We start from the raw sequence: 14,617 nt of genomic DNA on the forward strand, positions 1-14,617 counted from the left end.
ATAACAACGTATCCGTCTTAGGAACTGTAGACGTTCGGAATACATAAACTCGCAATGTGCGTACCACAACCAAAATTCCAGAATCTCCTGTTAACACAGGAACTACTATTGGATGATTGATGTGAAAAGAGGATCCTACTTTTGGCAGGAAAGCGGGATTCGTCTAAAATTCCGTTCTGTCATTATGAAACACTAAATACGGTGGCTTGCATGACAAGGCACCCAAAACTGAAACCCGCCCTGCCGAAGCTAAGGCTAGGAGAGAAATTGTTTCCCAAGTGAGAAACTTAATATCCACTTATTGTAAGGGTTCGAAACAAAAAGACTATAAGAAATCTAAACCCAGATTCAAGTCCCATGGCGCAGTAAGTGGAGTCAAATGGAGGCTGTACTTTGAGGACACCCTGCATAAAGGTGTGTACCGACGGCAATAGAGCCAATCTTCTTTGAAAATAAATTGACAACGCAGATATCTGCACCTTTAGTGTGGATAAACGCCGACCTCCATCTAACCCCATCTGTAGACATAACAAAAGACGGGATAACTTGAAAGATGATGTCGGAAACTTCCGAACTTCACACCAACCTATATAGGCACGCCAAATTCTGTAATAATGAGCTGCCGTAACCGGCTTCCTAGCTCGTAACATGGTTGGTATAACCTATTCTGGAATGCCCTCTCTTTTTAAGAGGGCTGTCTCAACAGCCACTCCGTCAAACGCAGCCGCGCTAAATCGGAGAAAAAGAACGGACCCTGTTGTAACAGGTCCGGACGCAGTGGAAGCGGCCAAGGAACGTCCGCGAGTAGACCGCGGAGATCCGAAAACCAAGCTCTCCGAGGCCAATGAGGCGCCACTAGTATGACTGTGACGGACTCTCTTTTGATCCGTTTTAGCAACAGAGGGAGCAGCGGAAAACGGTGGAAACAGATACACGAGACTGTATGGCCACTTGATTGTGAGAGCATCCACCGCCACTGCCTTTGGATCTCTCGTTCTGGACACGTACTGGGGCGTTTGATAATTGTGGCGAGATGCCATCAGGTCCACTTGCGGGTAATCCTACTTCTGGACCAGCATGTTAAACACTTCTGGATTTAATGCACATCCTGGATAAAAATCCCGGCAGCTGAGATAATCCGCCTCCCAGTTGTCCACTCCCGGAATGAATACTGCCGACAAAATCACCTCGGCCCAATTGAGGACTCGAGCTACTTCCCGCATTGCCATGCGGCTTTTCGTTCCTCCTTGTTTGTTGATGTATGCGACCACCGTCGCATTGTCTGACTGCACCTGAACAGCCTGAGCCTGCAGCATGTGCACTGCTTGTCGTAGCGCATTGTAAATTGCCCAGAGTTCCAGGACATTTATAGACAGCAATCTTTCGTGATCCGCCCAGAGACCCTGGAGCTGAAAATTTTGAACTACAGCTCCCCAACCTCTGAGACTCGCGTCCGCCGTGAGAATTATCCAATTCCAGGCGCCGAACCGTTTCCCTGCGGTTAGATTCTGTACTTTGAGCCACCAGAGTAGAGACACCCTGGCCCTTGGAGACCACCTCACCCTGCGGTGAATCTGCAGAAGCGAGCCCGACCATTGTTTTTGGCATGCATTGTAGGCAGACACTGTACTCGTTAGGCCACAGCCAACCATTGCGAGCACATCCAGTTAAAAATGACGTGAGTGAAGTCTTCTGAACTGAAGCGCTTCAAAAGCCGCCACCATTGTGTCTAATAGGCGAATGTACAAATGAACCGAGACTGTGCGAGGCTTCAGCACTAATTGTACCAGATGACGAATGACCTGTACTTCTGTTCGGGTAGGTAAATTCTTTGATTTACCGTATCGAGAATCATACCTAGGAATTGAAATCGTTGAGACGGATTCATTCAGGAATTCGCGTAGACAATGGTAGGAAATCAGATTTTCCCCCCCACTCAGTCTGCGATCTATTCTCGTTTGGAACGTAGCCAAAGTGGACGTTGTGCGCCACTAGCGAAGCTGAGACGCAAGAACCAACTGCCAACTTCACAGAAGCTGTAGGCAGCAAGAAGTGTAAGGTGGTCTTTATTTAGGGCAAACCTGAACTGGAGCACCCTGCCACTACAGCCTTGTTACCTCAAACCCTTACCAAAGCAGGGCGAAGCAACAGCCCTACTGCTGTGTAGGGTACACTCCGATAGGTAGTTAAACGCCCAATAATTGCAATTGTCTCTCATTGGAAATTGTTCAGCCTTCGCTAAGAACCTGACGTACTGGCCTGGTGCTATGAGGGCTGGCGGCGAATCGACCACAACAATCTAGCTGAAACAGTAAATTTTTCCCTCTCAGGCAGTACATGCGCCCGCATTCCCCCCAAAGAGGACCGGTAAGGGTCTGTCTGCGCAGTCGAATTTGTCCGACACACTGTGTGACCGACTCTGCAGCGAAGGTGCTTGTTTGATTATGCATTAGACTTAGTGATCATGTACCCCGACCAGTAAGTACACCACGGAAGTAATCTGTGTATAAACCTGCATTACCGTGCATGTGGTTTCCAGAAATAGTGAATCTTCCTGTAGAGACATGCTGTCAAAAACAATTAATAAATTAAATTCCTAACAACCCCTCGCTCCCCCAGAGGCTGAGTGTTGTAGGGCAGCAACCTCCAGCAAAGACCCAGGAAGTAACGTAAAAAATGGTGTCCTACCATGGTTTTTTTTTTGTTTGTTTTTTTATTATTATATATATATATTACACCTGTTAAACCAGGATCTGAACCAGTGTCCATGCAATCACAATGTTCACTGTGGGCGGGAAGCCTAACCACTTGGCTACAGAGCCACCTGTAAAAATAATAAGCAAAAGCTGCTGATTAAACATCAACTCTGGTGATGAAATGGTTGCTGTAGTGACTTGCAATCCAGATGGTACCTGAACCCACAATCCCTGGTTTAGGAGGGCAGTGTCCTATCCATTAGGCCACTGGGGATCTGGGGAGGTGAGGCCTGAACTCACAATGTTTGCAGTGCTCAACAGATACTGTTTAATAAGCACTGTGTGCTGACCAATTGCGCCACTGTAGTCTTGCCAAAATAGATTTTTAATGTCAGCATATTATATAAATATATATATATATATATACATACACACACACATATACAACCATGTATATTCACACATACTCAGACCTTATAAATATATATATATATATATTTCATATATGCACACATACACATATATATTATATACCCATATACATATATCCAGATATATCCTGATTCAGAAGTATAATAATTCTTAGAAGTCTGAAACTAAATGTGACCACTCACAGGCTTAAAAACCTGAGAAGTCTGCTGCTTAACCGCAGCTTAGTTAATGGGTCCCGAATCCAGTGTGGTGTGGCTGTAGATTTAAAAATACCTACAGCACCTTGTATTCCCAGGTGGCTAACCAGGCCCAACACTGCTCAGCTTCCAAGATCAGATGAGATCGGGCGTATCCAATTGTGGTGTGGCTAAGTGAATTAAGCAAAGCTGCTGCAGGTGAGCCTGAACTCACAATGCTTGCAGTGCTCCACAGATACTGTTTTATAATCACCATGTGCTGACCAATTGTATAACACATCTTACTTTACAACAGTGAACAAAGCCAGTATTTGGCTGACCACAGCCATGATTCAGATTTGCAGTCTTTGGGATAATATCATTATAAACAGTTATGATAAGAATAATAGTCTTTGCTGGTGTCTTACTCATTATACCGACAGACAATACAAAATACAACTTGCGCGACTCAGTAAATAGCACTAAGGTGTCTTTACAAATATATATCTGGCCAAGTGCAGTACACGTCAGCAATATGCCTGGTTCCAAATTCCCCTTAACACCCCTGCGCCTTCAATGGAGGAGAGATGTAATACAGGAAATTCTGGAAAAACAACAGGAAAAATGGTTAAATATGCAGACTTATAATTATGTAAGCAGATTTAATAAACATACTATGTTGCATTCAAACCTGCACATATATGAGCAACATGTATCCTGTTTAACAAAGACTTAATAGCCTATTGTAATACATATGCAGCGCTGCTGTATTCTAGTAAACATACTTTCTTTTATCAACAAGAGTTGAATCATGAGATTTTATCCAGTGACCCTGACATTTCTGTGTGCAGGGAACATCACTGTGGCATCAAAGTTACTCACATTTGTGTGCCCCCCCCCCCCCCCCCCCCCCGTGCTCCGTGTATCGTTCTCTATACACGGAGCCGGGCTATGGTGGAGAGGGAGCTGGAAGTGGCATCGAGGGCCGGGGAGCGCGCTGCATAGAGCCGTGGAGCGACCTATGCATAAATCAATGTGGCTGGCGCGGCTCAGAGCGGCGGGGGACACAGCATAAACAGCGGCGCTGGAAGTGGCGGCGGGCGGCTGAAGGCAGCGGCTGGCGGCCACACACACACAGTATTCCACACAGCAGGGCGGTAGCGTGAGCTGACCGCCCCGTTCAACATACCTGGACCCTGTGGTGAGGGCAATGACGGGGCTTCTCTGTAAGCACTGTCAGTCTTTTACTGCAGTTGACCTGCACGTGGTAGTGAGGGAGCTCTTCTAGAGAAGTCCGACACCCACAGCTGCTTCAGCAGCTTTCCTATCCCAGACCCTCGCCTTCTTGGAAGGGGGAAAGGGATTCCAAAAAAAAATTATCAAAAAATTCAGTAATTGTGGATCAACTTCCACAAGCCTAGTCTCGGTGAGCACCGAAAAAACACTGAGGTACTCTGGGATATGGAGGGGAGGTATAGTCAAAGTTTAACTATTCAGTGCCTAGTTCCTGTGGAACCGTCCATATCCCTAGAGTACTCCAGTGACCCCTAGTGGATGAAAAAGAAATACACTAGAAGTGTATGTGATGTATGTCTGACGTAAAACGTGCATACTGTATATTGCCAGTGTGAAGACATACACATCTAGATGTGTATGCTCAGCCTACGGGCGGCTATATACTATTTTTGTTTGTGTGTTTTGTTTATTCACTATAAATTATGCCAATTTTGCTTCAGTCCCACTGTGAGGAAAAGACAATCTGTGCTGGTTCATCCGTTATGAAAGGGTATCGCCAAACAAGCTCTATAAGCCAGGGGAAGCTCCAGTTTAGCAAATGGAATGCTGGAGGCTACAAAAACTTTTACTGAAATCCCTGCACGTTGTTCTTTGAATATTACAATACATTTGCTGACTTATTACCAGAGATAACTGAGCTGTTCAGTTCGTCTTCATCCTCATATAACAGCACGTTGTCTTTATGGCTGGAATCCCTGATCAAGTTTTCTTTGTTTTCCTCTGCTTCCTTCACAGACCCACATCTATTCTCCAAGTCACCAAGAAGGCAATTTGCAATGCCTTCTCTGCTCTTCTCAATGCTAGAGGTCCGAGATGTTCGGAATTCCACCCTCTTCTTTGGAGAAGCTTTAACTTCTCGACCGTGAAAGCTGGAAAACAATAGCAAAGTTATCAGAGTTCCATACTGAGGGTCCTGCACTCTATCTTCATAGTACTACTTATGCCAGCATATGGTCAATGTAATGACAACAAATGTCTTCTGAGATTTGAGGGATAATAGGCTTTTTGCTATGGTCATACAATTTCTTGAATTACGCCTGATTGCACTTAAGACTGATTACACTTTCTTAAAAAACAAAATGAATAATAAAAAAAACCATCTCATTCTCTGATACCTTAAGGAGGAGAGTCCTTAAACTGGGAAGTTGTAAAGCTTCAACTAAGGAGCTACAGCAGAGTTAATTGTGGATCCTTCAGTACCTCCTACTGTGCCATTCTGTATATTTAGAATAAAGAACTCTCAACTGTCTTCAGAATCGATTTTGTTCTATATTTAGCATTATCATGGATAACACATCAGAAAAATCTCACATGCAAACACCAGTGGTAGCCAACCAAATGTAGCCCACACATCAACAATCGATCATAACAAGAGAAATTATTGTGTTCAAAACTGAGCCGTATGTGCTTCAATAGAAAGCTGAATAATATATATAATAAATATTTAAGAATTTAACCAGCACAGTGAATCTAGTTTATATGTATTCTATATAACTGATAAGCCCTCACCCTACTTTTTCATTAGCTACAGGTACGTTCTAAATAATTATATTACCAATTGCGATGTTTTTTTACAAAATAATATATAACTATATAGTGACAGGAATTGGACGGTTTACTGCATTTATTATGTTTTTGTTTCCTACATTCTTGCTGCCAGTGGCGTAACTACAGAGGGTGCAGTGGATGCAGCCGCTTTCGGGCCCGGCCGCTTGGTGGGGGGGCGAACAAGGCCAATCCCACTAAAATGTATTCTTATTTAATTTTTTTTTCCCTCATGTTTCAATTTTCACTTACTTCTGAGCCTGGCAGTGTACTTACTGGTAAGGAGGAGGAGGCGGAGCCACTTGTTCAACAGAATCCGGAAGCATGTGCAGTGGTATTGCCTCCGGGAGATGGCAGAGTGATAGGCTAATGGGGGTGTGGTCAGTGGCAATATGGGCGGTCCGGGGGCATGGCCGACGGGGGGAAGTGAGCAGTCTGGGGGCATGGCATCAAGATTGCATCATCGTGGCCCCACCCCCGCTAGACAGTGCAGAGAAAACAGGCTCTGTATAGCGGGGGCAGAGCAACGATGCGATTCAGCCTGAACTGCGTCATTGTATGCCTCTCGGACCACCCACTTGTTCTCTGCTGTGGGCAGCTGAGGGGGAAGGGGGGGGGGCTGCCAGTGAAAGTGGGAGAGCCACCCGATTTTTGGGAGCCTCCTGGTCATTCCGGATGGTAGGCAAGTACGCTCCAAGCCAGTCCTCTGCTGTAGTCAAGTAATGTCTCTCCTGCTCGCTCCTTCTCCTGTTCTCTCTCCCTCTCTCTCTCCCTAACACTCTCTCTCGCTACTCTTTCTCTCCCTGACACAGTCTCTCTCTCGCGCTTTCTCTCATACCTTCTTTTTCCATGAAAACCCTCTCTCTTTCTCCCTCTCTAACTCACTCCTCTCTCTTTCTCTCTCTGTCCCCCTGGCACCCTCATTCTCTCTCACTCCCCTCTCTCTCCTAGCTCTAAGGGGTATTGTAGTGACAAAGGCTGGGAGGTTGGGGGGGGGGGGGGGGGGGGAGGGTGGCCTGACAAGATTTTGCCATGGACACAAAGTTCTAGTTACGCCCCTGCTCAGGGGTGGATTGGTAATGGAAGCCGACAGGACAGTGGGGCCGATGGCCGCATGTGGCCAGCCCCCTGTAGCTCATCACTCACACTTCTTTAATGGCACAGCGTTACAGGTGTGCTTTTTGCTGCCTCTGTTACTAAAGGCAGTAGACAGTGGGCACTATGACCCATTGCAGGCAGCACTGTATGCAGGATGACCCCTGCATTAATAGCTTCCCACACGGGCTTTCCCACTGTGTGCACCGTGTACTTCTTGATTCAGGGCCAGGGACAGATCAAGCGGAATCTGCAGCTACTATGGGCTGCAGCCACATCAAACACACAGCATCTGGCCGGAACAGCCACTGAAGGTAAAAAGCCTTTACTCTCTTCCCTTCTGCTCAAATGCCCCGCGGTCCCCTTCCCAACCCTTCTCCCCCTATCGTTAAGTACTAATCACGCCTACTTTGGTTTTGGTTCCGCCTACAGTTGTTTTGGGGCCACCCATGTGAGGCAATTTCTAGAAATTTTTCCAGGGCCACTTTTAGTCCCCAATCCACCCCTGCCCCTGTCATGTTAAACAGCCCTTCTAGTCACACCATGCTGTGGCAGAGGGTCTTTTTTTTTTCCATTTAAAAGCCTAGAAATTACTGTAACGTAGCATTTCGTATGCAGATACAGCCACAGCCGCACACAGAATATAGACATGCGGAATATCATTTTAATCAACATAAGCTGCTTGTGTATCCTAGTCACTGCTTATTAGCGGTGTGAATAAGACGCATTTTTGGCAAAAAAGATGCCCAGCGTTAGCAGGGTTGCCCGGGAGCTGCCGGCTGACCCACACCGGCATCTCCTGCTGCAAGGCGCATTGAGGCAAGATGTATGAGGACACATATGTAGGTCGCTACGATATGGCCGTCATGCGTTAGGTCAACAGGTACAAAGGAGATACCTTGTGGCGCTGACCACCCCCTGGACGTTTAGCAGACTGTTTTCCCAATTGCCTGGAAGGGAATTCGATCAGAGGAGCCACCAGCAGGGTATTTCCTGGGGTTTCCTGCCTTTATTTGACACCTGCGGCTCCTCCACCTGCATCGGTAGGATCACATTCCCCCCATGGCCTGTTCCCAGTCCACTTGTTTTTTTATGTATTGCTTGTTTTTAGACATTGCATGTTAGTATTGTATTAAATTCCATTTTATTTACCATACCAGTGTGTTTCAACATACACTTTCACACCTGGGTATTATCCACATACACGGGTGACCGTAAGAGAGACCAGCGCCATTGTAGAGAGAGCAAACCCCCTTTTTCATTTTGCACTTTTGTACTGAGCCCTTAGGGCGCTCTGGCACTCTCCACACGGCCAGCTGTCTCAGTCCTATACAGCGCAGACTTGCTACCCCCGCCCTCCAGTTTCAACAGGTACAAAAGGCTGACATGTGTAACAGGTAGGCAATTGAAAAGGTCAACACGTTTAATAGATCAACATGACCATCTACCGTCACACACGTGTTAGACACGTTTTTTTATTTATTTTTTTATTTTCCATGTATATTCAACTTTGGCTTGATGTACTATCCATGTACACTTGCAAGCCCGTGAGGGTACACGTTTCCACTAATTTGGCTCACATGTGGTTAGACATACAAAATGACACAAAAAAAAAAAAAAGTGTGTCAACCATTTTTGTGACCACCATTTCCATGTCGACTTTTTTTTACCTGTTGATCCTTTTCATTGTCTTTTTTTTCCATGTCAGCCTTTTGACCCTGTCGACCTTAAGCATGTAAAGCATATGGTGTCCTATTAACTGTTGACCTATTCATTGTCAATCTCTTAATACGCACCTTTTGTGGGCTACATGCAAAGGCAGCCTGTATTTACCCTACAGAATGTGCAGGGCCAGATTAACTACAGCTCCAGGCCTCCACATAAAAATAGGGCCATCATGATAACAGCGTGATGAGGACCAGCCACACAGTCAGCCATAAATCATGAGTATTAAAATAGTTTCTCTATCGTCCTAAGTGGATGCTGGGGTTCCTGAAAGGACCATGGGGAATAGCGGCTCCGCAGGAGACAGGGCACAAAAAAGTAAAGCTTTTACCAGATCAGGTGGTGTGCACTGGCTCCTCCCCCTATGACCCTCCTCCAGACTCCAGTTAGATTTTGTGCCCGAACGAGAAGGGTGCAATCTAGGTGGCTCTCCTAAAGAGCTGCTTAGAGAAAGTTTAGCTTAGGTTTTTTACTTTACAGTGAGTCCTGCTGGCAACAGGATCACTGCAACGAGGGACTTAGGGGAGAAGTAGTGAACTCACCTGCGTGCAGAGTGGATTTGCTGCTTGGCTACTGGACACTAGCTCCAGAGGGACGATCACAGGTACAGCCTGGATGGTCACCGGAGCCGCGCCGCCGGCCCCCTTGCAGACGCTGAAGAGAGAAGAGGTCCAAAATCGGCGGCTGAAGACTCCTGAGTCTTCATAAAGGTAGCGCACAGCACTGCAGCTGTGCGCCATTTTCCTCTCAGCACACTTCACACAACAGTCACTGAGGGTGCAGAGCGCTGGGGGGGGCGCTCTGAGAGGCAAATAAAAACCTTATTAGAGGCAAAAAATACCTCACATATAGCCCACAGAGGCTATATGGAGATATTTAACCCCTGCCTAACTTCAAAAATAGCGGGAGACGAGGCCGCCGAAAAAGGGGCGGGGCCTATCTCCTCAGCACACAGCGCCATTTTCTCTCACAGAAAAGCTGGAGAGAAGGCTCCCAGGCTCTCCCCTGCACTGCACTACAGAAACAGGGTTAAAACAGAGAGGGGGGGCACTGATTTTGGCGATATTGTATATATATAAAAGATGCTATAAGGGAGAAACACTTATATAAGGTTGTCCCTATATAATTATAGCGTTTTTGGTGTGTGCTGGCAGACTCTCCCTCTGTCTCCCCAAAGGGCTAGTGGGTCCTGTCCTCTGTCAGAGCATCCCCGGTGTGTGTGCTGTGTGTCGGTACGTGTGTGTCGACATGTATGAGGACGATGTTGGTGAGGAGGCGGAGAAATTGCCTGTAATGGTGATGTCACTCTCTAGGGAGTCGACACCGGAATGGATGGCTTATTTAGAGAATTACGTGAGAATGTCAACACGCTGCAAGGTCGGTTGGCGACATGAGACGGCCGACAATCTATTAGGACCGGTCCAGGCGTCTCAGAAACACCGTCAGGGGTTTTAAAAACGCCCATTTACCTCAGTCGGTCGACACAGACACAGACACGGACACTGAATACAGTGTCGACGGTGAATAAACAAACGTATTTCTCATTAGGGCCACACGTTAAGGGCAATGAAGGAGGTGTTACGTGTTTCTGATACTACAAGTACCACAAGAAAGGGTATTATGTGGGAGTGAAAAAACTACCTGTAGTTTTTCCTGAATCAGATAAAATAAAATGAAGTGTGTGATGATGCGTAGGGTTACCCCGATAGCAAATATTGGCGTTATACCCTTTCCCGCCAGAAATTAGGGTACGTTGGGAAACACCCCTTAGGGTGATAAGGCGCTCACACGCTTATCAAGTGGCGTTACCGTCTCCAGATACGGCCGCCCTCAAGGAGCCAGCTGATAGGAAGCTGGAAAAATATCCTAAAAAGTATATACACACATACGGTGGTTATACTGCGACCAGCGATCGCCATCAGCCTGGAGATGCAGTGCTGGGTTGGCTTGGTCGGATTCCCTGACTGAAAATATTTTATTCATGTAGAGCATTTAATAGGATGCATTCTATATATATGTATGTGAGATGCACAGAGGGATATTTGCTCTCTGGCATCAAGATAAGTGCGTTGTCCATATCTCCCAGAAGATGTCAGGGACACGACAGTGGTCAGGTGATACAGATCCCATACGGCAGATGGAAGTATTGCTGTATAAAGGGAAGGAGTTATTTGGGGGTCGGTCCATCGGACCTGGGGACCACAGCAACAGCTGGGAAATCCAACCTTTTTTTACCCCAAGTTACATCTCAGCTAAAAAAGACACCGTCTTTTCAGCCTCAATCTTTCCTTTCCCATGAGGGCATGCAGGCAAAAGGCCAGTCATATCTGCCCAGACATAGAGGTAAGGGAAGTAGACTGCAGCAGGCAGCCCTTTCCCAGGAAAAGAAGCCCTCCACCGCGTCTGCCAAGTCCTCAGCATGACGCTGGGGCCGTGCAAGCGGACTCAAGGTGGGGGGGTAGTCTCAAGAGTCTCAGGGCGCAGTGGGATCACTCGCAAGTTGACCCCTAGATCGTACGAGTATTATCCCAGGGGTAAAGATTGGAGAGTCGAGACATCTTCTCCTCGCAGCTTCCTGAAGTCTGCTTTACCAACGGCTCCCTCCGACAGGGAGGCAGCATTGGAAACAATTCACAAGCTGTATATCCAGCAGGTGATAATCAAAGTACCCCTCCTACGACAAGGAAAAGGGTATTATTTTTCCACACTATATTGTGGTACTGAAGCCAGACGGCTTGGTGACACATAGTCTAAATCTAAAATGTTTTGAACACTTACATAAAAGGTTCAAATCGAGATAAAGTCACTCAGAGCAGTGATAGCGAACCGGAAAAAAGGGGACTATATGGTGTCCCTGGACATCAAGGATTACCTCCATGTCCAAAATTTGTCCTTCTCATCAAGGGTACCTCTGGTTCGTGGTACAGAACTGTCAATATCAGTTTCAGACGATGCCGTTTGAATTATCCACGGCACCCCGGGCCTTTTTACCAAGGTAATGGCCGAAAAGATGTTTCTTCAAAGAAAAAAGGCATCTAAATTATCCCTTACTTGCACGACCTAAAAAGGGCAAGTTCCAGAGAACAGTTGGAGGTCGGAAGAGCACTATCTAAAGTAGTTCTTCGACGGCACGACTGGATTCTAAATATTCCAAGAATCGCAGCTGTTTTCCGACGATACGTCTGCTGTTCCTAGGGATGATTCTGGACACGGTTCAGAAAAAGGTTTTTCTTCCCGAGGAAAAAGCCAAGGAGTTATCCGACCTGTCAGGAACCTCCTAAAACCAGGAAAGGTGTCTGTACATCAATGCACAAGAGTCCTGGGAAAAATGGTGGCTTTTTACGAAGCAATTCCATTCGGCAGATTCCATGCAAGAATTTTCCAAAGGGATCTGTTGGACAAATGGTCAGGGTCGCATCCTCAGATGCACCTGCGAATAACCCTGTCGCCAAGGACAAGGGTATATCTTCTGTGGTGGTTGCAAAAGGCTCATCTATTGGAGGGCCGCAGATTCGGCATACAGGATTTGATCCTGGTGACCACGGACGCCAGCCTGAGAGGTTGGGGAGCAGTCACACAAGGAAGAAACTTCCAGGGGGTATGGACGAACCTGGAAAAGTCTATTCACATAAACATTCTGGTACTAAGAGCAATCTAAAATGCTCTAAGCCAGGCGGAACCACTCCTGCAAGGAAAACCGGTGTTGATTCAGTCGGACAACATCACGGCGGTCGCCCATGCAAACAGACAGGGCGGCACAAGAAGCAGGAGTGCAATGGCAGAAGCTGCCAAGATTCTTCGCTGGGCGGAGAATCACGTAATAGCACTGTCAGCAGTGTTCTTCCCGGGCGTGGACAACTGGGAAGCAGACTTCCTCAGCAGACACGATATACACCCGGGAGAGGGGGGTCTTCATCCAGAAGTCTTCCACATGCTAATAAACTGTTGGGAAAGACCAATGGTAGACATGATGGCGTCTCGCCTCAACAAGAAACTGGACAAGTATTGCGCCAGGTCAAGAGATCCACAGGCAATAGCTGTGGACGCACTGGTAACACCTTGGGTGTACAAATCAGTATATGTGTTTCCTCCTCTGCCTCTCATACCAAAGGTATTGAAGTTTATACGGTGAGGAGGAGTAAGAAATACTAGTGGCTCCGGATTGGCCAAGAAGGACTTGGTACCCGGAACTTCAAGAGTTGGTCACGGACGACCCGTGCCCTCTACTTCTGAGAAGGGACCTGCTACAACAGGGTCCCTGTCTCTTTCAAGACTTACCGCGGCTGCGTTTGACGGCATGGCGGTTGAACGCCAGATCCTAAAAGGGAAAGGCATTCCAGAAGAAGTCATTCCTACCTTGATTAAGGCAAGGAAGGAAGTCACCGCGAAACATTATCACCGCATTTGGCGAAAATATGTCGCGTGGTGCGAGGATCGGAGTGTTCCGACGGAGGAATTTCAACTGGGTCGTTTCCTACATTTCCTACAATCAGGATTGTCTAGGGGTCTCAAATTGAGATCTATTAAGGTTCAAATTTCGGCCCTGTCAATATTCTTCCAAAAAGAATTGGCCTCAGTTCCTGAGGTACAGACTTTTGTTAAAGGAGTACTGCATATACAGCCTCCTGTGGTGCCTCCGGTGGCACCATGGGATCTAAATGTAGTTTTAGATTTCCTCAAATCCCATTGGTTTGAACCATTGAAAAAGGTGGATTTTAAATATCTCACATGGAAAGTGACTATGTTACTGGCCCTGGCTTCCGCCAGGAGAGTATCTGAATTGACGGCTTTATCTTATAAAAGCCCTTATCTAATCTTCCATTCGGATAGGGCAGAACTGAGGACTCGTCCGCATTTTCTCCCTAAGGTGGTATCAGCGTTTCACCTGAACCAACCTATTGTGGTGCCTGCGGCCACTGGCGACTTGGAGGACTCCAAGTTGTTGGACGTTGTCAGAGCCTTAAAAATATACATTTCAAGGACGGCTGAAGTCAGAAAATCTGACTCGCTGTTGATACTATATGCACCCAACAAGTTGGGTGCCCCTGCTTCTAAGCAGACGATTGCTCGTTGGATTTGTAACACAATTCAACTTGCTCATTCTGTGGCAGGCCTGCCACAGCCTAAATCTGTTAAGGCCCATTCCACAAGGAAGGTGGGCTCATCTTGGGCGGCTGCCCGAGGGGTCTCGGCATTACAATTCTGCCGAGCAGCTACGTGGTCGGGGGAAAACACGTTTGTAAAATTCTACAAATCTGATACCCTGGCAAAAGAGGACTTGGAATTCTCTCATTCGGTGCTGCAGAGTCATCCGCACTCTCCCGCCCGTTTGGGAGCTTTGGTATAATCCCCATGGTCCTTTCAGGAACCCCAGCATCCACTTAGGACGATAGAGAAAATAAGAATTTACTTACCGATAATTCTATTTCTCGGAGTCCGTAGTGGATGCTGGGCGCCCATCCCAAGTGCGGATTATCTGCAATACTGTACATAGTTATTGTTAACAAATTCGGGTTATATTGTTAAGGAGCCATCTTTAAGAGGCTCTTTCTGTTATCATACTGTTAACTGGGTTTAGATCACAAGTTGTACGGTGTGATTGGTGTGGCTGGTATGAGTCTTACCCGGGATTCAAATTGCCTCCCTTATTGT

The 14,617-nt window shown here is 46.8% G+C and overlaps 1 protein-coding gene across 11 annotated transcripts in view; it reads right to left on the reverse strand.

The window, feature by feature from the left end:
* Positions 1-14,617, reverse strand: part of PHACTR3 (phosphatase and actin regulator 3) — a 419,279-nt gene that overhangs the window by 189,997 nt on the left and 214,665 nt on the right. For all 11 annotated transcript variants that reach the window (XM_063959370.1, XM_063959361.1, XM_063959364.1 and 8 more), the window contains one exon: positions 5,225-5,469. In XM_063959370.1, the coding sequence (XP_063815440.1) occupies positions 5,225-5,469 (245 nt within the window). The remainder of the gene's footprint in view (positions 1-5,224; positions 5,470-14,617) is intronic.

Source organism: Pseudophryne corroboree, chromosome 3 (assembly GCF_028390025.1).
Source record: "Pseudophryne corroboree isolate aPseCor3 chromosome 3, aPseCor3.hap2, whole genome shotgun sequence".
NCBI lineage: Eukaryota > Metazoa > Chordata > Amphibia > Anura > Myobatrachidae > Pseudophryne > Pseudophryne corroboree.